The following is a 23,366-nucleotide window of genomic DNA, read 5'->3' as shown; positions in this document are numbered from 1 at the left end:
ATGTTTCAGTTCCATTAATAACTAATTTGATAAACCTACCCCGACTAGTCAAGGCCATGAAATTCCTTCTTTTCCCAGAAAGGATGGCACAAATTACAATATCGTATATACTTGGAAACTTCAAACCGGTGCTCCATCTCATGCAGACTCGGAAGACTTATTCCTCTTGACTGTTCTCCATTCCATCGTAAGTGCCGGGAGTACCATCAGACACGATACCGCCACAGTGACAATGAAGGACCGCCGAAGGCCATCGTTGTACAGAACAAGAACCTCAGGGAGCTTTATGGTCGGTACGGCCGTAGACAGGCCCGTCGCCCCGGCTGCCAGAACCTTGCCCACATCAATTCCCTGGACATGTGGTAGATTGGCACGCAGGTAATTCTGGAAGAGCGACTGGGCGACAGATATGAACACCGCCCCGCCAAAGGATTGAGCGAAGAACATGAGCGAGACGCCGATAGGAACCTCATCTTTGCGAAGAACAGTCTGCGCCGCCATTGAGGGCTGCTGCATCCCCGTTCCGATTCCAATACCAAACAACACCTGGTAACCGATCCAGGCGGCATGATATGTGTCTCGTTTGAAGGTCGTCATCAGCCCTGCACCCGTGGACATGAGAATTGCCGCGACGAACATCCATGGGGTATAGTATCCCGTTGCGGTAATGATTCCGCCTGCAAGGATGGACCCGACAACCAGAGCGATGACCATGGGGATAGTGTCGATGCCGGATTTCACAGCTGTTGTGCCACGCACACCCTGGAACCAGAGTGGGAGAGTGTATAGCATGGAGATGAGCCCTCCGCCCACAAGCATGGAGAAGATGACTCCGCTGATAATGCTGCGCTGGGCGAAGACGTGAGGTGGCACGGTTGCATCTTTCTTGAGCCAGATCTGTACAGCGACAAAAGCGATCATCAGGATTCCAGAGACCACGAACAATGCAATCATACGTCCGTTGTTCCAAGGGTATTCGTTGCCACCCCATTGCAGGGCGAGTAGGAAGCAGATGACAGAGGGAAGAAACAAAACGCTACCCAAGGGGTCGAGGCGAAGGAAATGCTGCTTCCAAGTGCATGGTTTCGCTGTGTGGGGGACAGTCAAGAAGAGAAATAGAACGACCATGGTAAAGCCCCCAATGGGCAGGTTGATATAGAAGCACCAGCGCCATGTCACATTGTCTGTGAAAGCACCGCCCATCAGAGGTCCAATGATAGAGGAAATTCCGAAGATTGATCCCATCATCCCGATGTAAATGGGCCGTTTCGCCAGTGGCACAATCTGGGTGATGATCACCGTCGCACCAGAGAAAATACCCGCTGATCCAGCACCAGCTATAGCCCGTCCTACGATGAAGGCGTTCGAGTTCGGAGCGGCGCCGCAAAGTGCCGATCCAGCTTCGAATATCAAGATTGCGATCAGAAAGACGGTTTTGGTCCGATAGAAGGTGTATATCTTGCCCCATGATAATTGGGTGGCACAACTCGTCAGAAGATATGCACTGGCGTACCAGCTAATGTCATCCAGGGCGTTGAACTGGGTTGAGATTTTGGGAACTGCAGTAGCAATGATGGTTCGATCCTGGTGTTGAACAATCCGTTAGTACTGTGTATAAGACCATCTAGGAATCAACGGAAAGCATACCAACGCAACGAGAAACATGGCAAGGAGGATAGAAACAATAATGGCCAATAGCCGTGTCCCCGTTGGGAGGTTGCTCGGTCCTTCTCTGTCCTCGAATTGCTTCTCGGTGCTAGTCATGTTCTCGGATGGCTGCTCCTTGTGCCTCTGTTCTTCTGACGATGGAGCCATGATCTTGCTTAGAGCTTGAAGAACAGTATGTCTAAAATAATATGATACTCAGTGAGACAGTTCATTAAAAAGCAAGGGAAAATGGCAGACATATAAATAGTCGAACATTTATAGTCTCCGACACATATTTTCGTACTTCGGGGCCGAACAGCATAAGGCCGCAGCTTGATTCGGGCCCGAGGGCCCGAGGGTCCGAGAGACTTTCCATGGCGATAAGATAAGGTAAACAAGCTTATCTTATCGGCTCAAGTAACATGACGGTTCCTGACCAGCTCTCTAGTCAAAACACGCTCGCAGCGGCTCGCTGTTCTTCCAACTTCACACATCCTAATCCTGTTCCAAGGCTCTCAGCTTCGCTGAGTACCCTTGGCCTTTTCGTTTCTACCGTGACATTCTCTCCTGCTCGAACCCACCCACTCCCCCTCCGAGTCTCCAAGTGACGTCATTGACGACCTCCCCGAGAGGCTCATACCGTTGATGTTGATCTCTTATCTCTTGCTACCGTGCCGGTCGTAACGGCGCGACCGAGGCGAGATGGCGCCTACTCCCAATTCTGGCGAGGTATGTCTGCATTTCTTCGTCGCCCTGGTCGCCTTCCCCTGTCCCCAAACCCCCTGTCCTCACACCGCATTGCTGTTGCAGGAAGAACACGCCGATGATGACTACGACGATTACCACGATTGCGACGAGAACGATGAATACGATGAGGAATATGTGTACCACCATGACGGGCGGCCTTCTGAGGACTTCTCGCGACTCGAACAGTTGCCCCCAGAGATCATTTACTGCATTGCGTCTTATCTCCCCGCTGCAGACCTTGCCTGCCTCGGTGCCACCTCCAGCATTCTGGCCGATTATGCAATGGATGACTTGTTATGGGCTGCCCTGGTGAATGAGAGACTGCCTTCTCACCTCAACGATCCAGGCCCATTCGGCTCATTTCGTCGCCTCTATCTCGCCTATCACCCCTGCTGGTTCCTCCCGCAGTACAAAATCTGGTTTGCAGACATTGAACCCACGGGCTTACTGGTCATCGCCAGATATAACCCTCGCCGGGGTGTTATCGAGGCGCGTAAGCTCGTTGCAGACCGTACATCTTCCACTTTTCAAGTCTGGGAGTCGAATCCAGATGTCATGATTCAGACTTTTCATCCGCGTGTCCATTTGTATTATAAGGAGGAGCCAGTTATGCTTCTCGAAGACCCGCTTGTCGAAGACCGGCGTGTCGCAGCTCCTGGGGAGCTAGCCCAATTGGCTCCAATTCAACACTACGAACCGACGAAAGAGGAAGAGGACCGATACATGCCAATGGCCTTGGAGATCCAGCGTGAGCTTTACGGTATTTTGTTTTGTACCGAGATGAGGTTCGCAGAAATGGTGTGTGCCCTTGACACTTTCTTTTGGCCACCGCGAACAATTCCCAGCAGTTCCCGTGCGCTCCGTTATCGCAAGAACCACGAGCTACCACAGCCGGGGTCCTTAGAGGAAATGTCAGAATTCCATTGGCGTCTCATCAAGTGGTCTCGTCAGCGTTATCGTCTGTATCTGCCAGACCCAATTGAGGATATCTTGACTTTCTCTACTCTCGATCCGGCTCTCTATACTCCCACCAAAGAGAAGCCGTACCAAGGGATTTGGGTGGGGGACTATTCGGCCCACGGATGTGAGTTTCTACTTATTGTTCAGAAAGAAGTAGCACCTCCACGATCCGAGAATGAAGAATCCGAGGACGATTGGATGGACGAATACTACTGGGACGACAGCGACGAAGAAGAGGTTCAGGCCATGGAAACCCATGATGATTACGAACCCGATTCCCAGGAGATCGTGCAACAGGGTCGATTGGAGGCTATCAAGTTGACAGGAGACCCTAATGTTCCTCGTGGTCAATATTCCTTCGTCGCTAAAGACATCGGTCCTAGTGGCCTGCTTCGAGTTGCCACGGATGAACCATTCGTCGGAGCGCGTATCGTACGCTCCCGTGGTCATGTAGCTGGACTTGGCTTTCACGACCGTAAGTTACCTCCTGGATTAGATCAGACTGACAACTGCTAACTAGATTTGCTTGCGCGATATAGATACATACGTCAATGGCGAGTTGATCCTGATTTCTCCAGACTGCTTGGCTCATTACTGGAAGGAAATGGGTCACGTCTCCTACTACCACCGTGTGGATATTGACGATCTAGTGAGCTTTTAGCTGGCGTTTTTTCCCATCGCGGATCTGCTTTCACAGTGCTTTCATTTGCGACATACCCCATTGATCAGATCTGTTTCAAGTGCCTGCGTCGATTCTTAAAAGCGATCTTGCCAGTCGGAATCCTACATTGCTCAAATGAGTTATGAACGTGTGCATTTCCAAACCATAAAGAACAATTGTTCAACCTTAGCATGCTATTAAGTGTAAACGAAGTAGCCGAGACTCACGGCACCTCATGCACAGCTTTTGCCGAGCCCCAGAGGGCGCAGGAAGCGGCTGAAAAGAACTCTTGACTGTTACCACCTACTGCCCAGTTTTAGGAGCTCGAAAATACGACTGTGAAGCTCAATGGTGAATTTGCATGGTAGCATAACAGGTACAATTGATAGGCAAAAGGTATAAGAGTAAGTCAAGACGCCATGACCCAGAAGCGATGGCCAAAAATGAGAGTTAGAGCGGAGATAGTAATGGGTCAACGCATGTCAATCCAGCCTTCGGCGTGCGGATGAGTAGTACACCATGGCCCCGAGATAAACGCGCACCCTCTGCAACGCAGACTTCGATCTGTACAAAATGATATTTTCCGTGTGGGCAACTTCAAGACCAAGCGCCCAGTTCCGTGCAGCCAGTCCAGTCCAGCTGTAGCATATGCACCCCCTGAACCGCCTTATATCCGACCAGAATCCGCAATCGCACACACTTCGATGGTTGACGGTTAAGTCGCGAGAAAGGAGATGTCGATGACCTTCCAAGCTGAACTTGGTGGCACAAATCACCGTCGTCGTTCGAACCAAGCGGAAGAGCCCATGACGGCCACGGACTGGTCCATCACCCACTCGCCAACGCCGAGATAGCTATCGACCCATTTCTTGATATCTTTGTTCTCGGTAATCTTGTCTGAGTTGACGCTGGGGCTGAGAAGGACCCACACGCACACGGCCCCAAGAACGGGGGTGCGCGGGGGTGACAGAGTTAGCTAACAGTTCCCCGAAACATGTAGCATCAATGAGAGGGCGAGAGAAGGGGATCGTGAAAGGGTGTATTTACGTAAGGCCTGTTGAGCGCTTGACGCCTGCGAGGAAGGCGGAGACTGTGAAAAGCACCTGTTAGTCCTTTACTCCGTAGGTAGATATGTATAGGCGTGGAAAAGCTCACAGAGAACCGCGTCAAATGCGTAGTGGGTGAGACGACCGAACTAGATTGTTCCGAACATCCTATGTCAGTCATGCATACTCTATGCCCAGGGGACCTCGGTAGGTCAGGAGTGACCAGCAGAGTCCTCTTACCATAATGACGAGTTAGATATCCCAGCACTACAGATATTGAAGAGCTGACAGACAATAAGAGGCCTGGGGAACGAACACGAGAGAGGAGGCAATCCGAGCTGTCATCGAGACCGAGACCGCCTACAGAGTCACGTGTGACTTTCACATGACGGAAATCACTGAAGTGGCTGGTGAAGAGGCTGGTGAGTTTAGCGTACCTGACATAATTGCCAACGTGGCTGGGGCCAGGTGGTTTCGACTAGACCGGTTTCGGCAGGTCTATCGATAAGCGTTTGCATCCCACCGAAATCCCCTTTCGCGTTTGGGGTGTCTTTGGCTGGGCCCTCGATCAATAAATTGGGAGGTTGTATTTGTCACATTTATGCGATAAAAGTACTCCAATGTACAGCGCGTACAACAGCACGGGGTCCTCCGCTTTTTCCGCGGTCAATGTGTGTGGAATTAAGGTATGATTTTTTTTCCCTGCATGTACATAGCATTAATTATCGCCAATACATTCAACCCCCAATAAAAGAGAAGAGAGACAGTTAAAATGATAGACATAGGAAAGAGAAAAAAAAAGCCCAGTGGAGTCCAAGTTCAACGGTCTATTGGGTATAGATATAGGCTCAATTGCTGATAGTCTAAAAAAGCATGTCGTGGGATGCAGCCGGAGATACCACTCACACCGGCAACCAACATTTTCCCTCCCGCCCCTCATCCATCGCTTTTCTTTTCCCCTCCACCTTTCACCTTTCTTCTCCTCATCCATCCTTTCTGATTCTCAATTGATCAGAATTTCCCTTCTTTCTACATTAATACAACACTTGTTATTCATATAACAATGGCGGCCACTAACTCCCTCGACCACCTGAGCAACCGCATGAAGCTGGAGTGGTACTCCAAGCTTAGCACCGAGATGGTGCCTGCAAAGAACTTCCGTCGTACTTCCATCATTTGTACCATTGGTATGTCACGCCATGATAGCAGATGCTGTCCGACTTAGGCCGCAGAAAAAAAAAAGCCGCGAACAACGTATGGTTACTGACAGGCTATCAATCAGGTCCCAAGACGAACTCCGCCGAGAAGATCAATGCTCTCCGTAGAGGTATGGCAATCAACATTGCGATAGAAATGTTCGTTTTTTTTGAGCTGATCGGCTGACTTTGCCACAGTTGGTCTTAACGTTGTTCGCATGAACTTCTCGCACGGTTCATATGAGGTCAGGATCTCCGATCACGGTCCGATAAAAACGCGTTGTTGACTTATCTATCTTTAGTACCACCAATCTGTCATTGACAATGCTCGGGAGGCCGCCCGTTTACAGACCGGTCGCCCTCTCGCCATTGCTCTTGACACCAAAGGCCCCGAGATCCGTACCGGTAACACCGTCGGTGACAAGGATATTCCCATCAGTGAGGGCACCATCCTCAACATCACCACCGATGAGGCATATGCCACTGCCAGTGATGATAAGAACATGTAAGAATTCCATTGCTGAATGGCACACCCGGGCGCAGTGATTTGTGACGTGGACTGACAAATGTGTGACGACAGGTACCTGGACTACAAGAACATCACCAACGTGATCACTGCTGGCAAGCTGATCTATGTCGATGACGGTATTATGTCCTTTGAAGTGCTTGAGGTTGTTGATTCGCAGACCCTTAAGGTCAAGTGTCTCAACAACGGCAACATCTCCTCCCGCAAGGGTGTCAACCTCCCGGGCACTGACGTAGACCTCCCCGCTCTGTCTGAAAAGGATATTGCCGATCTGCGATTCGGTGTCAAGAACAAGGTCGATATGGTCTTTGCCTCATTCATCCGTCGCGGCAGCGACATCAAGCACATCCGAGAGATTCTCGGCGAGGAGGGCAAGGAGATCCAGATTATCGCCAAGATTGAGAACCAGCAAGGTGTCAACAACTTCGATGAGATTCTCGAGGAAACTGACGGTGTCATGGTCGCCCGTGGTGATCTCGGTATCGAGATCCCCGCCCCCAAGGTCTTCCTTGCCCAGAAGATGATGATCGCCAAGTGCAACATCAAGGGCAAGCCCGTCATCTGTGCGACTCAAATGCTTGAGTCCATGACATACAACCCTCGCCCAACCCGTGCTGAGGTTTCCGACGTCGCCAACGCTGTGCTCGACGGTGCCGACTGTGTCATGCTGTCCGGTGAGACTGCCAAGGGCAACTACCCTTGCGAGGCCGTTAAGATGATGTCCGAGACCTGCTTGCTGGCCGAGGTCGCCATTCCTCACTTCAACGTCTTTGACGAGCTGCGCAACCTTGCTCCTCGCCCCACTGACACCTCCGAATCCATTGCCATGGCTGCCGTCAGTGCCAGTCTGGAGCTGAACGCCGGTGCCATCGTCGTCTTGACCACCAGGTATGTACCCGCAAGTGTTGTTTCCGTGTGTAGAAGGTGATGATGCTGACATTTCCATAGTGGTAAAACCGCTCGTCTTGTGTCCAAGTACCGTCCCGTTTGCCCTATTCTGATGGTCACCCGTAACGACACCGCCTCCCGCGTAAGTTCAATTCGTTCGTTCCATCCAGTATCGTTCTTTGCGCTGACAAGAGTTTTCAGTACTCTCACCTGTACCGCGGTGTGTGGCCGTTCTACTTCCCCGAGACCAAGCCTGATTTCAACGTCAAAATCTGGCAAGAGGATGTCGACCGTCGCCTCAAGTGGGGTATTAACCACGGTCTCAAGCTTGGCATCATCAACAAGGGCGACCCCATTGTCTGCGTCCAGGGATGGCGTGGCGGCATGGGCCACACCAACACCGTTCGTGTGGTGCCCGCCGAGGAGAACCTCGGTTTGTCTATGGAGTAAAAAGTTCTGTAGAGTGACCGGGTGGTCAGCTTCTGGTGATTGATGACGGCAATCTGCGTTTTTCCGCCGGTGTGCGGATGGGATACATACCATGGATTTCTTTTGCTCTGTTCTCACTTTTTCTCAAGCCAAATTTGTTCTCTGCTGTGGTCGGGACCATAGCCCGGAGGGTTAATGCATTGCTCATGTAAATGAAACAAATCTAATGCTTTCCAGCCAAAATGTGTTGACTCAAATTAGACAATCACAGTAGCATAGACCTGAAACTGTTAGTTAGTGCTCGCATCCTTGGGCCGTAGGGTTTGCGTGTCGCGCGCATGTGGAGAGAGTTCGCGACACTCGACATTATCGATCTTGCATATGCACGTCAATGCAATGCAACGCACTTCAAATTCGCGCGCAATTGCAATAGCAATCCTCTTTCCAGAACAGCACTCAAGTTAGAGGAGTGAAAAGAATGGAAAACAGAATGAAGGAAAACCGCAAAATGCGGGGGGAGGTGGGCAGTTCAAATCACCGATACCGAGGCCCATGTGCCCGAGAAAATGACGATTATATCCCGGGCATAAGGATGTCCTCGAATCATGGCATGACTTCTGCCTCAAGACAAGGAAAACAACTCAAAATTGAATCCATAGACAAATTCAACGGAGCAGAAATAACAGAACAGAAATAAAAAGCAACAGCAAGATTAATTAATTTCCAGTTACTGAAGAATTTGGCCCGGAATCTCTGCCGTCCCGGTCCCGGTTTCTGCCGATAGCTTGACTTATGGGGGTTTGGGTCTACATCTGCAGCAGGGATAGCGGCCAGCTGACCTTTCTTTCATTGGTTAGGTAAATGATGTGTGGGACCCTTAGTTAGGCCTCAGGACCGGCAGAATATATCGAATCTCAGCTCTGATAGATTCGCTGTTTACTCCGTACAACTACGACCAATTAAGGAGGGTGTAGCACATCTGCACTGAATGATACCGCCAAGCATAGGGAGGGAGCCATCGCCAAGTCGAACAGTCGCTCTTGGTACTCTCTCATCGCTTCTTCGTTGCTTTTTTCGGGGAAATGCTTGGGGTTGTTAAGTGAATGATCTCGGTGCTCTTCCAGCACCACCGAGGGCCAAGAGTATCTGACTCCACGGGAATTCTTGCGGACTTGATCGTGGCCAAGGCTAACTTGCGGGAGTCGAGACAGACATTAATGATGAGCCATTGTAGGATACCTGCGATTGCAAGCCAGGCTTCCTACTAGGCAAGGACAACTGACACGGGGCAACCCGAGCAATATGTCATATGACAGCTAGCAACGGCAATAGCCTTCTTCCCTTGGATTATGTACCGACCAAAATATCAACCAAATCAGACAGGAGAAGGGATGAAGGGAGGAGGAGACCAGGTGAGGTGCATCAAGATAGGCATAGTAGACAGTTGCGCTACGGATCATCGCTCCGACCCACAGGTTTTTGGTCAATCCGGCTTAGTGCCGAAGTACATCTTTCTGCGCGGACAGCGTGGCTTCCTCCATAACTATCTCAATGAAAATCTTGTAGCAGAAGAATGGGAATCGAAATAACAACCAAAGCAGACAGGAGAAAGGAATAGAAGAAGAGGGGAGGAGAAAGGGGAGAGGAGAAAGGGGAGAGGAGAAGGGGAGAACGGAGAAGGGGAGAACGGAGATGGAGAGAAGAAGAAGAAGAAGAAGAAGAAGAAGAAGTGAAGAACCGAGAGAATATTGGGACAATTCGTAGGGATACCTAGACTTGTCAGTTGGCGCGAAGCTCGCGTGATCATGTGTCGCGTGAACTGTCGTGCCCTCCCCCCTCTCACTTTATCTTCCCCTTTCTCAATCGACTCCCCCATCAACCTTCATCCCAGCCAATCAATATACCTGCCACAACGAGGTTCTTGATTAGTCTAATGTGCGGAATCGGTTGATGAGGCGCCGCATGAGGTCCGAGTAGAGAATCAAGGGCCCCAAGCGAGTCCTTCCCTCGGCTGCCTCGCTGCCTCGTGGGGACTCGACCCCTCGTCTCTCTTGGTAAGGATCCCCCCATCTCTCTTCATCTCTTTTCACCCCTTATCAAAAGCATCGCCCCGAGTCTGCGGACCATCTCCGTGACGAAAGCTGATACTGATGACTGCAGATCACGCGGACACTAAGGGGTCATCGCTTCCTTTCGGACGATCCACGAGTGACGGAGCTCCTGCCTTCGGGGTCCAACATCTTGCCCATGCGCACCGTTGGTTCAGGGTCGTCGATGGCGTGGCCATCATCTCGAGCAGCCCTCCAATCGGGACTCGCAACAAACCACCATTTGGGGCTAGGTGGGAAAGACCTCAAGGATTGGAACAGGACTCTGTGAAGTAAGTAACAACGGGCAATTGTCTGACAAGGACCCAACTCCATCTGTGGGATCCCCATACTTACTCCTTCTTCCCGATAGTATGAGCCTGCACATGAGCACCCTTCCGCAATAGCGTCAACGTAATGCTGCTATGAATACGGCAAGGACATACACTCTGAAGGGGTGGTGAGTACCCTATCCTCGTCTTAACCAGAAGTGCCCGAGCTGATCAGTCACTTGTATTGCTCCCAGAATAGTCTCCCCTAGGCTTTTCTCGCACTGATAGCCCTTGGGAGAGCAGCATTACTGTGGGGATCCAGGTCTGTATACCAACCTGGCTTATCACACTGCACATTACAAGAGACTCCTTGGGATGCTGGTCATCGGCCCGGAGAAACTCTCCGTCTTGTTTTCCAATGCGTCAAATAGCTGGTTGATGTTGCTCTCCTCAGCAAGGAACGGATTAATCGTGTCGCTTTCCCCACCCTCATACGTGCCTGCGCACCTGCGGTTCCAGTCCGGAAGTCGCCATCTAGATGTGCTTTTCGAGTACCTCCTTCACCTCATCCCGAATCCCGATGAGGCGTGCCTCAAGCGACTGGCGGTACACGTGCCCTTGACCTGAGACCGTTCAGTCAGAAAATCCAAACGCTCACACGATCATCCTGCCTGACAGCGTGGCCAACCCCGACGCCAAGACCACCGCATTCGAAGACGACACCGCCTTGCAACAGGCTGCTTCGCAATATCACGCGGAGGACTATGGCCAATTGGTCATTGATTACGCGCCGGTATACACGTCTGGTCGTCACACGCATTCCTCCACACCATGTGGTGATTGACGAATACACATATTCCGGGGAAGGAAAAGAGGCATCCCTGCCCTCATTGCAAGCGCGTTCTAAATGGGTGCTTTCTGAAACGCCTGGTCTTGATGAATTTGCTGATATCAAGAGTATTGCACTTTACGTCGATTCAAGCTTGGCGCGCATAACGGTCCAGGAATCTTTGGGCAAGCTCCCTGCGATTCCTGTACCATGCATCGCTGCGAGGGCCTGGTAAGACTGGAATGCTTCGGCTTTGGTGTACTTTTTCGCATGTCTCGCAGTCTAGGGTTCTTTGTCCTCATCTCACAATCCCCATCGTCGTCAATACCGGAATATGGTCGAGACCAAGGGCATTGAGTGCCATCAGGCAACCCACCTTCAGGATCCAAGTCCACGATGTCCGACGCTGGGCGCTTTTCGCCTGGAGAAGGAGATCGACCATCCTTCGGAGATGGACCCCCTTGAGCGTCGGAGGGCATAGAACTACTCCCCTCTAACATTTGCATCATAGGGTGGGTATCTCGCGGCGAATCGAAATGTAAGTGTGGCCTTTCATCTGTTTTCGGACTGTTCTTGCTTTCTGTATATACTTTGATACCTTCTTCTTCGATTTCCGCTGGTATCAAGCTGAATGACTAACATTGCTCCGGTTATATAGCTGCGAAATTGCTCCGACCGTCCGATCATCTTCCCGGACGACCCGGTCGACCCCAGATGGTATGCGTTCTCGGAGACCCGGATTATTTTCCTCTGCCACTCGTGACGAGAAGGCGTCATGGCCTGAACCATGAGCAGCAACGATAGTGCAGTGCCCTTGGTTCTTGAAATACTCTGGGGTTCCTCTTTGCTTCGTCTGCAACGGCTAGTTGCATCCTCGCTTGGCTATCCGGCTCTGTCGTCATTCTCGTCAAGTGGGGATAACACATGTCCTCCGTGAGATGAGGTGGCGTGTGATCACACACCAAAAGAACCTGAAGCTGGCAAGCTGCAGTTGCTTTGCTTCGAGCAATCCTTTCGTGTTCTCTTGGTGAGACGTACCATCGCACCTTGAGTGTACTGTGTTGCGGAAGTGCAAACTAGGCCTCGACCCACGCCGATCAGGCCGCCGGTGATGGGAGTGGTCGCCAGATCGTTCAAGCGGGAGTTTCGTGATTTCTAGGCGAAGCTATTCGCCTGGTATCCGAGGTAGAAGAAGGAATTAAAAGAATCGGCGAATGCAGTTCTGTCAGGAATGGAGGATTCCATGATTCCATCTGGTGCCTGGCGTTTGTGCTCCACCCTCGTCGGATCAACTCTTCTCCGAGTGATGTCGGCACACAAACCCCAGGGGCCCTGAATCCCTTTTCGTTAGATAGCAAGAATCAGTGTCATTATTATTCTCATTCAGAGTGATCTTCTAGATTGGACAGTCTTTAGTTTCTGTTGTCCTTGGTATCAGTACACAGCCCGGTTTCGCTGTTGTATCCATTCTTTCACAACCCCCGTTTTGGCAGTCATAGTACGTAGCCTAGGTTTATGGTGAAACTAAGCAGTTATTAACTAACTAGTTAGTGATCTAGTTAGTTATCTAATACGAATGTTATTGCATATTACTAATTTTCTGCCTAGCAATAAAACGCCGATAGTATCAAAGTCAGGCCTGGGCCTATCGTGAATCATTGCCCGTAACACATCGAGGCATTGGGGAGACAAGGTCCTTTCCAGCGAGGTTGCATCTTCTTATATCAATCTTTGTCTCGTCTGAAATCCCCCTCCAAGGCCAGGTCCAGATCTCCCTCCGTGAATTTGCCGCGATGGGCATTTGACTTCATGCGCTCTGTCTCGGGCAATGAGCCATCGTGGCGAGTCTTAGACTCTTAGTGTCCATCACCATGGCTCAACTACAGTGCGGAGGCGGTACAGGAGAATCTATCCACCTTCTCATCCTCTCTGATACCGTATGGCCCGTATCAATGGACTCGCCAGAATCTGCTGGGTCAAGTCTGGAAGATTGATTCTTGAGATAGGTCAGGTAGGCTGCTGAGGGAATTGCCGGCGGCCCGGATCTAGTATGTCGCTCCTCCTTTGACCTTGGAATGGGCATGGATATACCTATTCTGGGACGAAGCAGTTGCTTTATTCCGAGGTATCATTTCTATCGCAGAAGAGAATAGATTAGGATTTGGCTGGGACGTCTGAGTGGAAGTCGTCTGGATCAATGGGTTGGTGGTTCTAGATTGCAAGAACTTTTACTCAGATTGGGGGAATGCTAATATCTCTCTGAGAATCGGAGGAAGTGTGCAGCAGGGAGGTAGCAGCATTCTTTTTAGATACGTACTGTGTATTAAAAGCAAAGATAAGAGAAAATTATAACTTTATCATAAATCCACAGGGAAGAACATCATAGCCTATTGTACCCTATAAGCATAGACAGCACTGGTTGTGATGACCTTTGAGTTTCCTGATAGCTCGGAAAATCGATCAACGGGTGGTGTATCCACCATTGGCAAAGATTGTCTGCCCACTGATCCAGGCACCCTCTGTACAGAGGAAGCGAACAATTGGAGCAATGTCCTCCGTCATGGTAAGACGTCCGCCCATACCATTTGATTTGTGGAACTCCACAGCTTCGGGAGACTCCTGTGGATAGAAGAATGCTGTGTCATATTTCATGTCAGATTTATTGATAGAACCGTGTATTTCAATGAGAAAACTTACGCGTATCCATTGGTCCAGGAGCGATGTTGTTCACGCTGACCTTTCTAGACTGAAGTTCTTTGCAGACACCCCTAGAAATCATTAGCACAAATCTTAGATGCTACAGAATTGGCGACTTACCGAGTGAAATGTTCCACTGGGGCTTTGCTACCAGCGTAAGAAGTATAGTAGCCGGTGAATGCGCCTAGCAGCGCCGTAACAATACTGATGATCTTGCCACCGTCGCTCACATGAGCAGCCGCTTCTTTGAGGACAAAGAAGGCAGTTTTGGAGTTCACCCTAGAGAACCAATTAGCCACGTACACATAGACATCATGAAGTTCTCCTCAACACTCACGCGAACATCGTATCGTATTCTTCTTCAGTGATATCAACAATAGGTTTCTTCAGAACCATTCCAACCGTATTGATCACAATATCAACCTGACCATGGTCACGAAGAACATCTTTGAACAATTTGGTCACTGCGGCGGCAGAGGTCAAATCTCCCTGGTAGAATGTGACTTTGACTGACGGGTTCTTCTTCTTCAGTGCGATTTCAAGGTCGGCCTTTACTTTGTCACTGCCAGACGAATGATAGTGGAGAGCAAGATTGGCGCCCACACCGGCCAGCTCTAGGGCACTTTCAGCTCCGAGGTTCTTGACACCGCCCGTGATAAGGGCAACTTTGCCATTGAGAGCCATTTTGTTGTTGAAAGTGGATAATTGACAGGCAAGTACAATTGGAATAGTCGTGGCCAAGAGGCAGAGGTCTGATCTTCAGTGGAGATCTGGTCGCTGCTCTTATATCCACCAAAAGCAATACTTAGATCAGTCGTGATGTAATGGGACGTAGCATACTGTAACTGTAGTTACCCCACGTCCCGCATTAGTTAGTATGTGGCATCTTGAATCGGAAACATGTGGGGCATATTCGTTGTTTCATTAGTGGTGAACCGCGGGTTGGGCGTGGTTACGGGGTATCCGATACTAGTTTGAGTCTTGACATGTGCGGTTATACCGGTGCTCATTCCATATTTTCATCACCTATTCTTAGAAGCCGAGAGACCGATTGGTCCCCGACATGAGTGGACGTTGTACACGTTGTGGGCCGGCTGCGGTACGGCCGGCCCTCCACGGGTGTGGCTTCTAAACTTTATTTGAAACACCTTGTGCCTCTTGAGTCTTGATCATGAGACTGAATCTAGAGAATCCTGATAATAAAATTCTGGTCTCTAAAATATCCTATATATGAACAGACCGAAATTGTGATTGCTGCTCTAAATTTCTTGACTTCTGTTTTGGGCTGTAGGGAGCAGTTAGCAACCAACCCACCAGAAAGTAGATGGACCAGGAGCCTGTAGATAAGCTTTCGATTAAGTTCAAGCTTCCACATCCATGACAGCCACATCCTCTCAGCAAGCGAGCGTTTCCGTGGTTTTATTTTTCTGAGAACTGGGCTAGTCTAACTCTAATATCCGCCCAGAAAAGAAAATTATGATCTGGGATTTGGCGCGAGACCTACGGGTCAACTGGCGAGTGCTAAACCAACTGGCGAGCTAACTCGACCCAGTGCCTTCTTGCCTTTGGTGCTTTATTTTTCCAGTCCGGGCGGAAGAGTATCATCGATCATTTTTGTGGCTTTATAAGATGTGGTGCCTATAACCTAGAATAAATACCATGTGTTGTCAATGAACCTATAATGAAGCGATGAGTGGTGTAAGAAATTAAGATGTGGAATCAGACCAAAGGGGCAAGGCGGAGAGTACGAAGGTGCATAGCGGCCAACAGTCGAGTGTCTGATTTAAATGGTTTTATGGCCTAACTATTATTATTATTATTTAGTACTACTAGTGTATAGTGATTTTAGACCGCCTTCGACACCGCATAATACCATGTTTTGTAACTAGTCCTGTAAGTTGAAAGCCACCAACTGGGAATTGAAGCTATTCCCACACCCCAAAATGGCGCTTTTTGCCATATCCAGGCGTTGAAGGTATACAGACCGCTTTTTTTCCCTCGATTTCAAAGCCACCCAACCGCCCAAAACCCCTGAATTCATCATCCTGAAGCCTCTCAACCGTCCAAATCGACCTGATTCATCATCCTGAAGCCTCAACCGTTCAAATCGCCCTTTACATGCCTCCAAAGATCGACCTTGAGCCTTACAAAGCCGAGATCCTTGATCTCCTCTCTCAAAAGACCACCCATCAAGCTATTTTTGAGATTCTTTATGATAAATATCAGATCCTCGTCCGCCCAACTACCTTCAAGAGGCACCTCCGAGAATGGCAGTCTCCAGTACGTACCAAGAAAGTCGATATCTATGGTCGCGTCGAAGAGTTACTACCTCGCCATAATACACGGGATATACTAAAGATTCTGGAGAAGGAGGGTATACCATGCTCAGAACGGACTATCCGCAGGGTTCGGGCTGGTCTTGGTATTAAACTTCGGCTTTCTCCTGAGGAGCGAGAGCAAGAGCTTGATGATATTGAAGCTATCCTTATTTCTGAGTCTATCATTGGCGATATTGAAGACTTTGGGCGCCGTACTCTGTACCGCAGTAAGCGTTCAGCGCCAAAGTCTCGATGCTTTTGCGGTCCATGGCTTCCAACCAAGGAGGTTTCGGTCTGATCGAGGGACAGAGACTGTCCTTCTTGCTGATACGCAATACGAGCTTCGGAAGCTAGGTGACCCTTCAGTGCAGATCAACGATTGCTACCTCTATGGCCGGAGTATGAATAACCAACGGATTGAGGCATGGTGGGCTATTCTATCAAGGGCAAGCACTGGTATCTTTCGTGTAAGTAAAGAGAGTGGTGCTAACTATAGTACTAGCTAATTAATATCTATAGGAATTCTTTTGGAGCCTCGTACACGATAACGTCTTTACTAAAGACTGTATTCCCGATCAGATCTCCCTCCTTGCTATCTATATGCCGATTATCCGGCGCCGAGTCCACCAATATACAACTCACTGGAACAATCACCCTATCCAACACCAACCTCACCGGCCGCACGTTATCCCCGGGAAGCCAAATATGAACTTCTACTACTCCGATGAACCTGACCTCCGCTGTCCAATCGATACAGACCCGGATTCAATGTCAGAACAGACGCAGCTATTTCGATGCCTACAACAAGATGTGGAATCCGGCCGATTATCAATTGCGCCTTCATACCGTGCGACAACCACATGTAGCTTCGGTGTTGGAAACTTTGAAATGAATTCCTTCACTGTACCCAAAAGCATCTCTGGGATCCCTGAGATTCATCGAGGAACCTGCTTTTTCCCTACCTTTACCATAGCCTCAGCAAGGTAGAACTTGTCCTCTATCCGCGGTCTGAATGAGGCAATTCCAGGCAGCGCAGGAAGCAGCATATTCCTTACCCAAATGTCGATAGGGCCGATTTGAAGAGTCGGAGGGAGGTTGATGGATGATTACAAAGGCTAATTTATCCAAAATTATAGCCTCGATGCTGGTCAACCTCCCTCCGACTCTTCAAATCGGCCCTATCGACAATTTGGGTAAGGAATATGCTGCTTCCTGCGCTGCCTGGAATTGCCTCATTCAGACCGCGGATAGAGGACAAGTTCTACCTTGCTGAGGCTATGGTAAAGGTAGGGAAAAAGCAGGTTCCTCGATGAATCTCAGGGATCCCAGAGATGCTTTTGGGTACAGTGAAGGAATTCATTTCAAAGTTTCCAACACCGAAGCTACATGTGGTTGTCGCACGGTATGAAGGCGCAATTGATAATTGGCCGGATTCCAGTATCGTGATACGTACATCTGGTGAAGCTATTCCCGCAGCTGTAGCTAGTGAACCAATCCCTACGGTTGCCGCTAGTGAAGCTATTCCCGCAACGCCTACACCCAGATCGCCGTCTCCAGTATGGGTATCGCCTCCTACTTTTGCAACACCGCCTCCTGCTACAATCATCAAGTTGTCATCGCCTGCCGCAGCCACCGAAAGCGCAATCCGTCCAAACACTCGAAGGGGAAACGCAGCAAGGGGCCTGAAGCGGGCTCGGCCGCAGGCTGAGGGCACTTCACCGCCGGAGCCAAAGGAGACGGAGAGCATAGGGGGGTGGGGACACAATGGAGCCAAAGGAGACGAAGAGTTTAGGGAAATAGGGACTTTGTACGGTCAGAAATGCCTTAGAATAGGGGAATACACTGGTTTTTACTATCGGAATAGCTTCTTCAACTCCTAAGATCGATGAAAAACAGGATATGGGGGTGTGAATAGCTTCAAATATGGGCTTTTGCAGTTCCAAGGTTGTTGAACTTTGGGACTTTGCTTACTAGGAGATCTGTCATAGTAATTCAGGTATTTTAATTTTCTGCCAGTCTAAATTCAGGCCAATTCAGGCATTAACACACCAAAATCGGGCACTCGAATGTTGGCCGCTATGCACCTTCGTACGGAGAGAGAGAGAGCCGCGGTGAACTCCTCAATTTTGCTCGACCTATGAAGACACGGTCAGCTTGCTGGACGCTATCCTACCATAGGACTGCGTACAGCGTCCCTTCTTGTATTTTTCTCACACGTTGTGAGGTAGGTTTCGGTTGTCTGAAGCAATGTGTCTCACGATAGTAGTTCACATCATGCACTAGAAAGTAAGGGACGTATTGCATCATCCTGTAGCTGAATGCAAGTGATCGATCCCGAACAGCTTCAAGTCACCGAATCAAAAGATGACCCCACTTGTAGACCGAGGAGAAAGCATGGCTTAGCTGAATGACCCGGACACCCGAACTGTCAGCAAGCTAGGGATTCCTGACATACATACGGCCTATCGGGTTATTGACAATATTATCCTTATCGAGAGTCTAGACTTGCCAAATAATATCGTCTTTGGTGTGGAATTTGTGGATTCGCAAGGGGCAATCCAAGCAATGAAGTGAGAAAATCTTTCTCAAAGAATGCTAGGTCCTAGCGGGAGTGGCTTTTGGGATGCAGATAGTGTAGTGGGCTTCAATAGGTAATTGACTGTGCTTAATTTCCGACAGTATATACATGTAGTCTCCTACCTCGAGTTCAGGCTTTGGATACCGTTTCTCCAGATCTCAGCAAATCCTTACCACCTATCTTTCAACTTGTCACAATGACTAAAATGGAGCAAGATGCTGAGGGGTACTTCAAGATCTGGAAGCCCGAACACGCGCAAACAGACCAAGAAGAACTTGCGCAGAACATTGAGGTACTTCCTTAACGTTCATCCGGTAACTAGGAAGAAAGTTATTAATTTCATCGCAGGCCAGAAAAGAGGGACACGCTGTGCTGGCTCTGCAGTGAGTTTTACCACTCCGCATGATCCTAGAACATACATAGTTACTGATCTATTGCAGATACTACAATCTGATCACCGATGTGTTCCAATGGATGGGCCGAATGTCTGGCCACCTCTGCCGGCTGTCACCCACCGAACCTATCGAGCATTCCGTCATCCGCCATGAACAATACCTTGCTCATCGAGTCAACATCCAAGAAGGCCAAAAAGTGATCGATGTGGGCTGTGGCATTGGCGGACCGGCTCGAGCGATAGCCCGCTTCACCGGGGCCAATATCACTGGCGTCAATCTGAACCCATATCAGATTCGTCAGGCGCGCCAGTTCACCCAGGAAGCCGGACTGGGCTACCAGGTGAACTTCGTCAATGAGAACTTCTTGCACATGCCATTCGAAGACAACACCTTCGACGCAGGCTACGCCATCGAAGCCACCTGTTACTCACCTAATCTCGTCGATGTCTACCGCGAGGTGTTCCGGGTCCTCAAACCTGGTGCGACCTTTGGCTTGTACGAGGTCGTGATGACGGACAAATACGACGACAAGGACCCCGCTCATCGGGAGGTTCGCCACATGATCGAGCGCGGCGGTGGTGTTGCCCACGTGTACTCGGCCGCCGAAGCCATTGCAGCCATCAAGGAGGCTGGGTTTGAGTTGCTGGAAGTTGATGATTTGGCGAGCAGACCGGACCAGATCCCCTGGGAGAAACAACTGTCTAATCCGCTCGTTGCGCATACCAGTTGGTCCTCGCTTGCCGTGCTGAGCTTCTTCTACTTTGCTCGTGCTTCGAAGTGGGGCAACAGCATGGTCCAGTCGCTTGTCAGCAAGCTGGAAGGAATGAACATCTTGCCCACTGGCTCTTCCAAGGTTACGGATCTGGTCGTGACTATTCTTGACGGCATGTACAAGGGCGGTGAGATGAAGATCTTCTCACCTATGTTTTTGATGGTGGCACGGAAGCCGGTCGCCAAGGAGAGATCTGATTAATTTGCTCTGTCTGGGGCTTGGTCGCTGTGTTCAAAGGGGGAGGCGATCGAACCTTGCGACGAAATGCCGATATCAATGTACTCTTAAGACACAAATGGACGGAAAAAATCTCCAGTGACAAACCTCATTGCCTGAACCAATGCTTCACATGAGACAGTGATCTAGAGCAAATATGTTGGATTACAGAAGTAATTGTAGTCTAGAGCTGAGTCTACGAACAAACAACTTTGTTATGGCTTTTACCCTCTACCAGGTTTCGGTGAGCGCACATGATCCCACGATTCACGAATACATGAAGAGGGTGTGCAGTCAGAATCTTTCACAGTTAGCAGGTGTTTGGCCAGAATCAAGGGCGCCACGAAATGGACCTTGTCAAATTGCTGGATGACCTCGGTTGCCGCATTTGACCCTGGGTAACTAAAGGATGTTGTGGCCCGTGGGGGGCTGGGGGCCCACTGGTGAGTTTACGCTAGCGGCCGGGGCCTCCCGTCGGTCGCGGACGCGGCTGCATGGGAAGTATGCATGCACTGAGCATGCACTCTGCGGTGTATGGAGTGTGAGCAACCAATAGCAGGCTAGCATGAGGCATATGTGAAGGCATCCGCCAACTGTACAGAGTTGGTCTGTTCAACACTTCTTTAAGGAAAGCAAGGGGGTCAAAAGCCAAGTTTTTATTAGGTTTTCCACAATCCATCATCCCGATTCGGAATAGTACTAATATTGAAATAACTATTAAAACTGGGTCCTTTCTTCGAAGAGGACAAGTCCCAGCCATGCCTGCTTCCCAGCGGCTTGTGGATATCTAAATCAGGACTTGATGCAATTAGCGCTGTCGCAGTCACCCTGCAGTCAGCGAGGAGAGTAATTACTAGTATGCTTTTAGAGAAGCCATGTAAGCCGAAGCATGATTTGTCAAGCCAAGCCAGGTGAGAATTGTACAGCAGTCTCGGCAGTCTCCACCTCAGTTTTGCCTGTCATAGGGAACCCAATATGCGGCTGAACAAAAGGTGGGGACTCAAGCAATGCCATCCGAAAAGTAGCGAGAAGTCCGCTGGGCCGCGCATTCCAGGCGTGAGAGATAATCTCCGGCTTTCAGAGCTTTGAGCCCATCAGGACTCGGCACAGTTCCACCTAGCGCCCACAGAGTACAGATTCGATCCCAGGTCATCTGTATTTCGGACAAAAAAAAAAAAAAAAAAAGCCGCCCAGTAGCCTGCAGGCGTTTGGGGCGGCAGAGCATAGGATACTAGGAACATCAGTGAGATGCTGGCTGCCGTCGACTGCAAATATTGTTCCACATCTAAGCTCCAAGCCCCTCGAGAAGCGCCCTTGCGTATCGAGCTGATGCATGGTGCCTGATAGCATTTTCTGCACTGGTCTGTCTGTGATAGATTTGAGCTGTGGGTAGACGTAGAGGTCTGGGAACACATTAGGCGCTACCATCTACTACTTTCATACGTGCATAAGGCGTTCCATCAAGTTATCAGTTTCCTTGCTAGTCCACATCAGTCCTGAGGTGATCTGACCTGACCTGTGATGCTGATACTACTGGCTGTGTTGAGTAAATCACCACTATCTACTGTGCAGTAGGCTACGAGCTTCATATCTGGAAACCTTGAGAACCATATGTTTGCTGCAGCTGTCATATGCAAGGAGCATTGAAAAATCCAAGATCTAGAGAAGTGGGAAAGAATCATCCGGCACTGTGTGCAAAGTCCACCCAATTCACAAGGGTCTCATCTACAAACCCGTCCAGAACGCAGGAAGACCAGTCCGATGTCTTTGGTGTCCGCGTCAGTATCGGGAATGATAGTAGACACTCACGTATGGCCCTGTCTTCTCAGTCCATGCAAAAGACACGTATTGAATCAAGTTTGTGGTTTCTTGAATGTTGGCATCCGGGCTGTCGGAAGGTTAATGCTTGTGATCTTTGTGCAGATATATTGTGGACCACTTACAAATACGACTGCAGTGTGCTGGGATACGACGCGGCAGTCTCTTTCCAGCCAAGGTGCTCGAAGAAGCGTGTAATTCCAGTCACTTTCTGGTGATCAGGTTCCCCGTTCATGTCGATATAGAACTTGGGCTCGGGTCTCAGGCTACCGGGCATCAGTTCATAATTCCAGATACCCACGGGTCGATTATTCTGTCTGTTGTTAGTACCCTTTAAGCCGAGAATTGTGGATGGATCTCCTCACCTTGTGCGGCGTCAAATATCCCCACAACTTTTCCAACAAGTCGAGTCCGATTTGGTTGCCCTTGTGGTCTGCAAGTCGACCACCGAGAGTCCAGATCTCTGCAACTTTGGCCCATGAGATATCAAGTATAGCTCCATACACCTTGAGTCGCGAGCTCGATGGTGTCTTGCAGTCAAAGCCAATGAAGGAATACTGGTTGTAGCAGCCACTGGCTGTCATGTAGTCACTGACAAGAGCCACGGCATCCGCATACTGCCTGGCATCTGCCTGGCCCTGGACGGCTTCATCGAGCAACTGGCGGAATGTCTTTCCCGTGATGTGAGCCTTCAGGGCAGGATAGACGTAGGACTTGACTGAAACATCTTCGCCTTTCAGGTCTAGTCCGAAGGCCGCCTGTGTCTTGAACTTCGATGAACCCAGCTTGGCGCCTTTCAACGTCTTCGCCTCATCGGTGTCGAGAGCGAGGTATTTCATGAACCCCGTATACAGCCGGGTATCAAAAGATGGCAGCTGGAGGCGGGCAAAGCGATTCATTGCATTATCGGCTGTGATAACATTATACTGATCACGGGTGGTACCAGAGATGTAGCTGACTGGCTCGTAGCCAATGCGTACAGTCCGTACGCCGTGTTCCTGATAGTTGACGCTGAACTCGACACCAATTCCGGAGTGTGTGATAGAGCAGTGCCAGGTGTCTTGGAATGGACCCAGATATGGAACGAGCAGAGTGTTGTATAGTGTCAGGAATTGATACTGCTGATGGACGCTGTAGTTGGCCGACTCCATGATCCGGGCCAGCAACGGGGCTGATCTAGTCCACCAGAGTTCCTGATCATAGTTTGGGAAGTCCAGCGCCTTGGTCAAGGACACATAAGGCTGAGGCAGACGGTCGACTTTGTTAGATGTGATAGTCATTTTG

At 49.8% G+C, this 23,366-nt stretch overlaps 10 protein-coding genes across 10 annotated transcripts; 6 read left to right on the top strand and 4 right to left on the bottom strand.

The window, feature by feature from the left end:
• Positions 1-138: 138 nt before the first annotated feature.
• On the bottom strand, positions 139-1,815 carry N7515_007122 (MDR family MFS transporter; the record flags this gene model as incomplete). Its single annotated transcript, XM_056667866.1, has 2 exons — positions 139-1,584; positions 1,648-1,815. 2 exons carry the CDS (start codon positions 1,813-1,815, stop codon positions 139-141), a joined length of 1,614 nt encoding a protein of 537 aa, XP_056521462.1.
• Positions 1,816-2,349: 534 nt separating this feature from the next.
• N7515_007121 (F-box protein) lies at positions 2,350-4,015 on the top strand (the record flags this gene model as incomplete). The annotated part of the gene is made up of 2 exons (XM_056667865.1): positions 2,350-3,829; positions 3,894-4,015. 2 exons carry the CDS (start codon positions 2,350-2,352, stop codon positions 4,013-4,015), a joined length of 1,602 nt encoding a protein of 533 aa, XP_056521461.1.
• Positions 4,016-4,787: 772 nt separating this feature from the next.
• N7515_007120 (DUF1748 domain-containing protein) lies at positions 4,788-5,406 on the bottom strand (the record flags this gene model as incomplete). Its single annotated transcript, XM_056667864.1, has 3 exons — positions 4,788-4,923; positions 5,063-5,105; positions 5,355-5,406. The coding sequence occupies 3 exons, from the start codon at positions 5,404-5,406 to the stop codon at positions 4,788-4,790; spliced, it is 231 nt and encodes a 76-aa protein (XP_056521460.1).
• A 718-nt stretch (positions 5,407-6,124) lies between these two features.
• On the top strand, positions 6,125-8,121 carry N7515_007119 (pyruvate kinase CDC19; the record flags this gene model as incomplete). Its single annotated transcript, XM_056667863.1, has 7 exons — positions 6,125-6,248; positions 6,344-6,388; positions 6,456-6,502; positions 6,560-6,762; positions 6,838-7,671; positions 7,732-7,813; positions 7,873-8,121. 7 exons carry the CDS (start codon positions 6,125-6,127, stop codon positions 8,119-8,121), a joined length of 1,584 nt encoding a protein of 527 aa, XP_056521459.1.
• Positions 8,122-10,834: 2,713 nt separating this feature from the next.
• On the top strand, positions 10,835-11,303 carry N7515_007118 (uncharacterized protein; the record flags this gene model as incomplete). The annotated part of the gene is made up of 2 exons (XM_056667862.1): positions 10,835-11,065; positions 11,097-11,303. The coding sequence occupies 2 exons, from the start codon at positions 10,835-10,837 to the stop codon at positions 11,301-11,303; spliced, it is 438 nt and encodes a 145-aa protein (XP_056521458.1).
• Positions 11,304-13,748: 2,445 nt separating this feature from the next.
• On the bottom strand, positions 13,749-14,669 carry N7515_007117 (uncharacterized protein; the record flags this gene model as incomplete). The annotated part of the gene is made up of 4 exons (XM_056667861.1): positions 13,749-13,924; positions 13,986-14,056; positions 14,106-14,264; positions 14,323-14,669. 4 exons carry the CDS (start codon positions 14,667-14,669, stop codon positions 13,749-13,751), a joined length of 753 nt encoding a protein of 250 aa, XP_056521457.1.
• A 1,434-nt stretch (positions 14,670-16,103) lies between these two features.
• Positions 16,104-16,601, top strand: N7515_007116 (uncharacterized protein; the record flags this gene model as incomplete). Its single annotated transcript, XM_056667860.1, has 1 exon — positions 16,104-16,601. One exon carries the CDS (start codon positions 16,104-16,106, stop codon positions 16,599-16,601), a length of 498 nt encoding a protein of 165 aa, XP_056521456.1.
• Positions 16,602-17,634: 1,033 nt separating this feature from the next.
• On the top strand, positions 17,635-18,214 carry N7515_007115 (uncharacterized protein; the record flags this gene model as incomplete). The annotated part of the gene is made up of 2 exons (XM_056667859.1): positions 17,635-18,115; positions 18,168-18,214. 2 exons carry the CDS (start codon positions 17,635-17,637, stop codon positions 18,212-18,214), a joined length of 528 nt encoding a protein of 175 aa, XP_056521455.1.
• An 872-nt stretch (positions 18,215-19,086) lies between these two features.
• On the top strand, positions 19,087-20,249 carry N7515_007114 (sterol methyltransferase family protein; the record flags this gene model as incomplete). The annotated part of the gene is made up of 3 exons (XM_056667858.1): positions 19,087-19,173; positions 19,230-19,264; positions 19,322-20,249. 3 exons carry the CDS (start codon positions 19,087-19,089, stop codon positions 20,247-20,249), a joined length of 1,050 nt encoding a protein of 349 aa, XP_056521454.1.
• A 1,693-nt stretch (positions 20,250-21,942) lies between these two features.
• On the bottom strand, positions 21,943-23,362 carry N7515_007113 (DMATS type aromatic prenyltransferase; the record flags this gene model as incomplete). Its single annotated transcript, XM_056667857.1, has 4 exons — positions 21,943-22,029; positions 22,074-22,152; positions 22,208-22,395; positions 22,448-23,362. The coding sequence occupies 4 exons, from the start codon at positions 23,360-23,362 to the stop codon at positions 21,943-21,945; spliced, it is 1,269 nt and encodes a 422-aa protein (XP_056521453.1).
• Positions 23,363-23,366: the final 4 nt, after the last annotated feature.

This window comes from Penicillium bovifimosum (genome assembly GCF_028826915.1).
Source record: "Penicillium bovifimosum strain IBT 22155 chromosome Unknown utg000005l_segment0_segment0, whole genome shotgun sequence".
Classification (NCBI taxonomy): domain Eukaryota; kingdom Fungi; phylum Ascomycota; class Eurotiomycetes; order Eurotiales; family Aspergillaceae; genus Penicillium; species Penicillium bovifimosum.
This window is presented reverse-complemented; position numbering and strand designations above follow the sequence as displayed.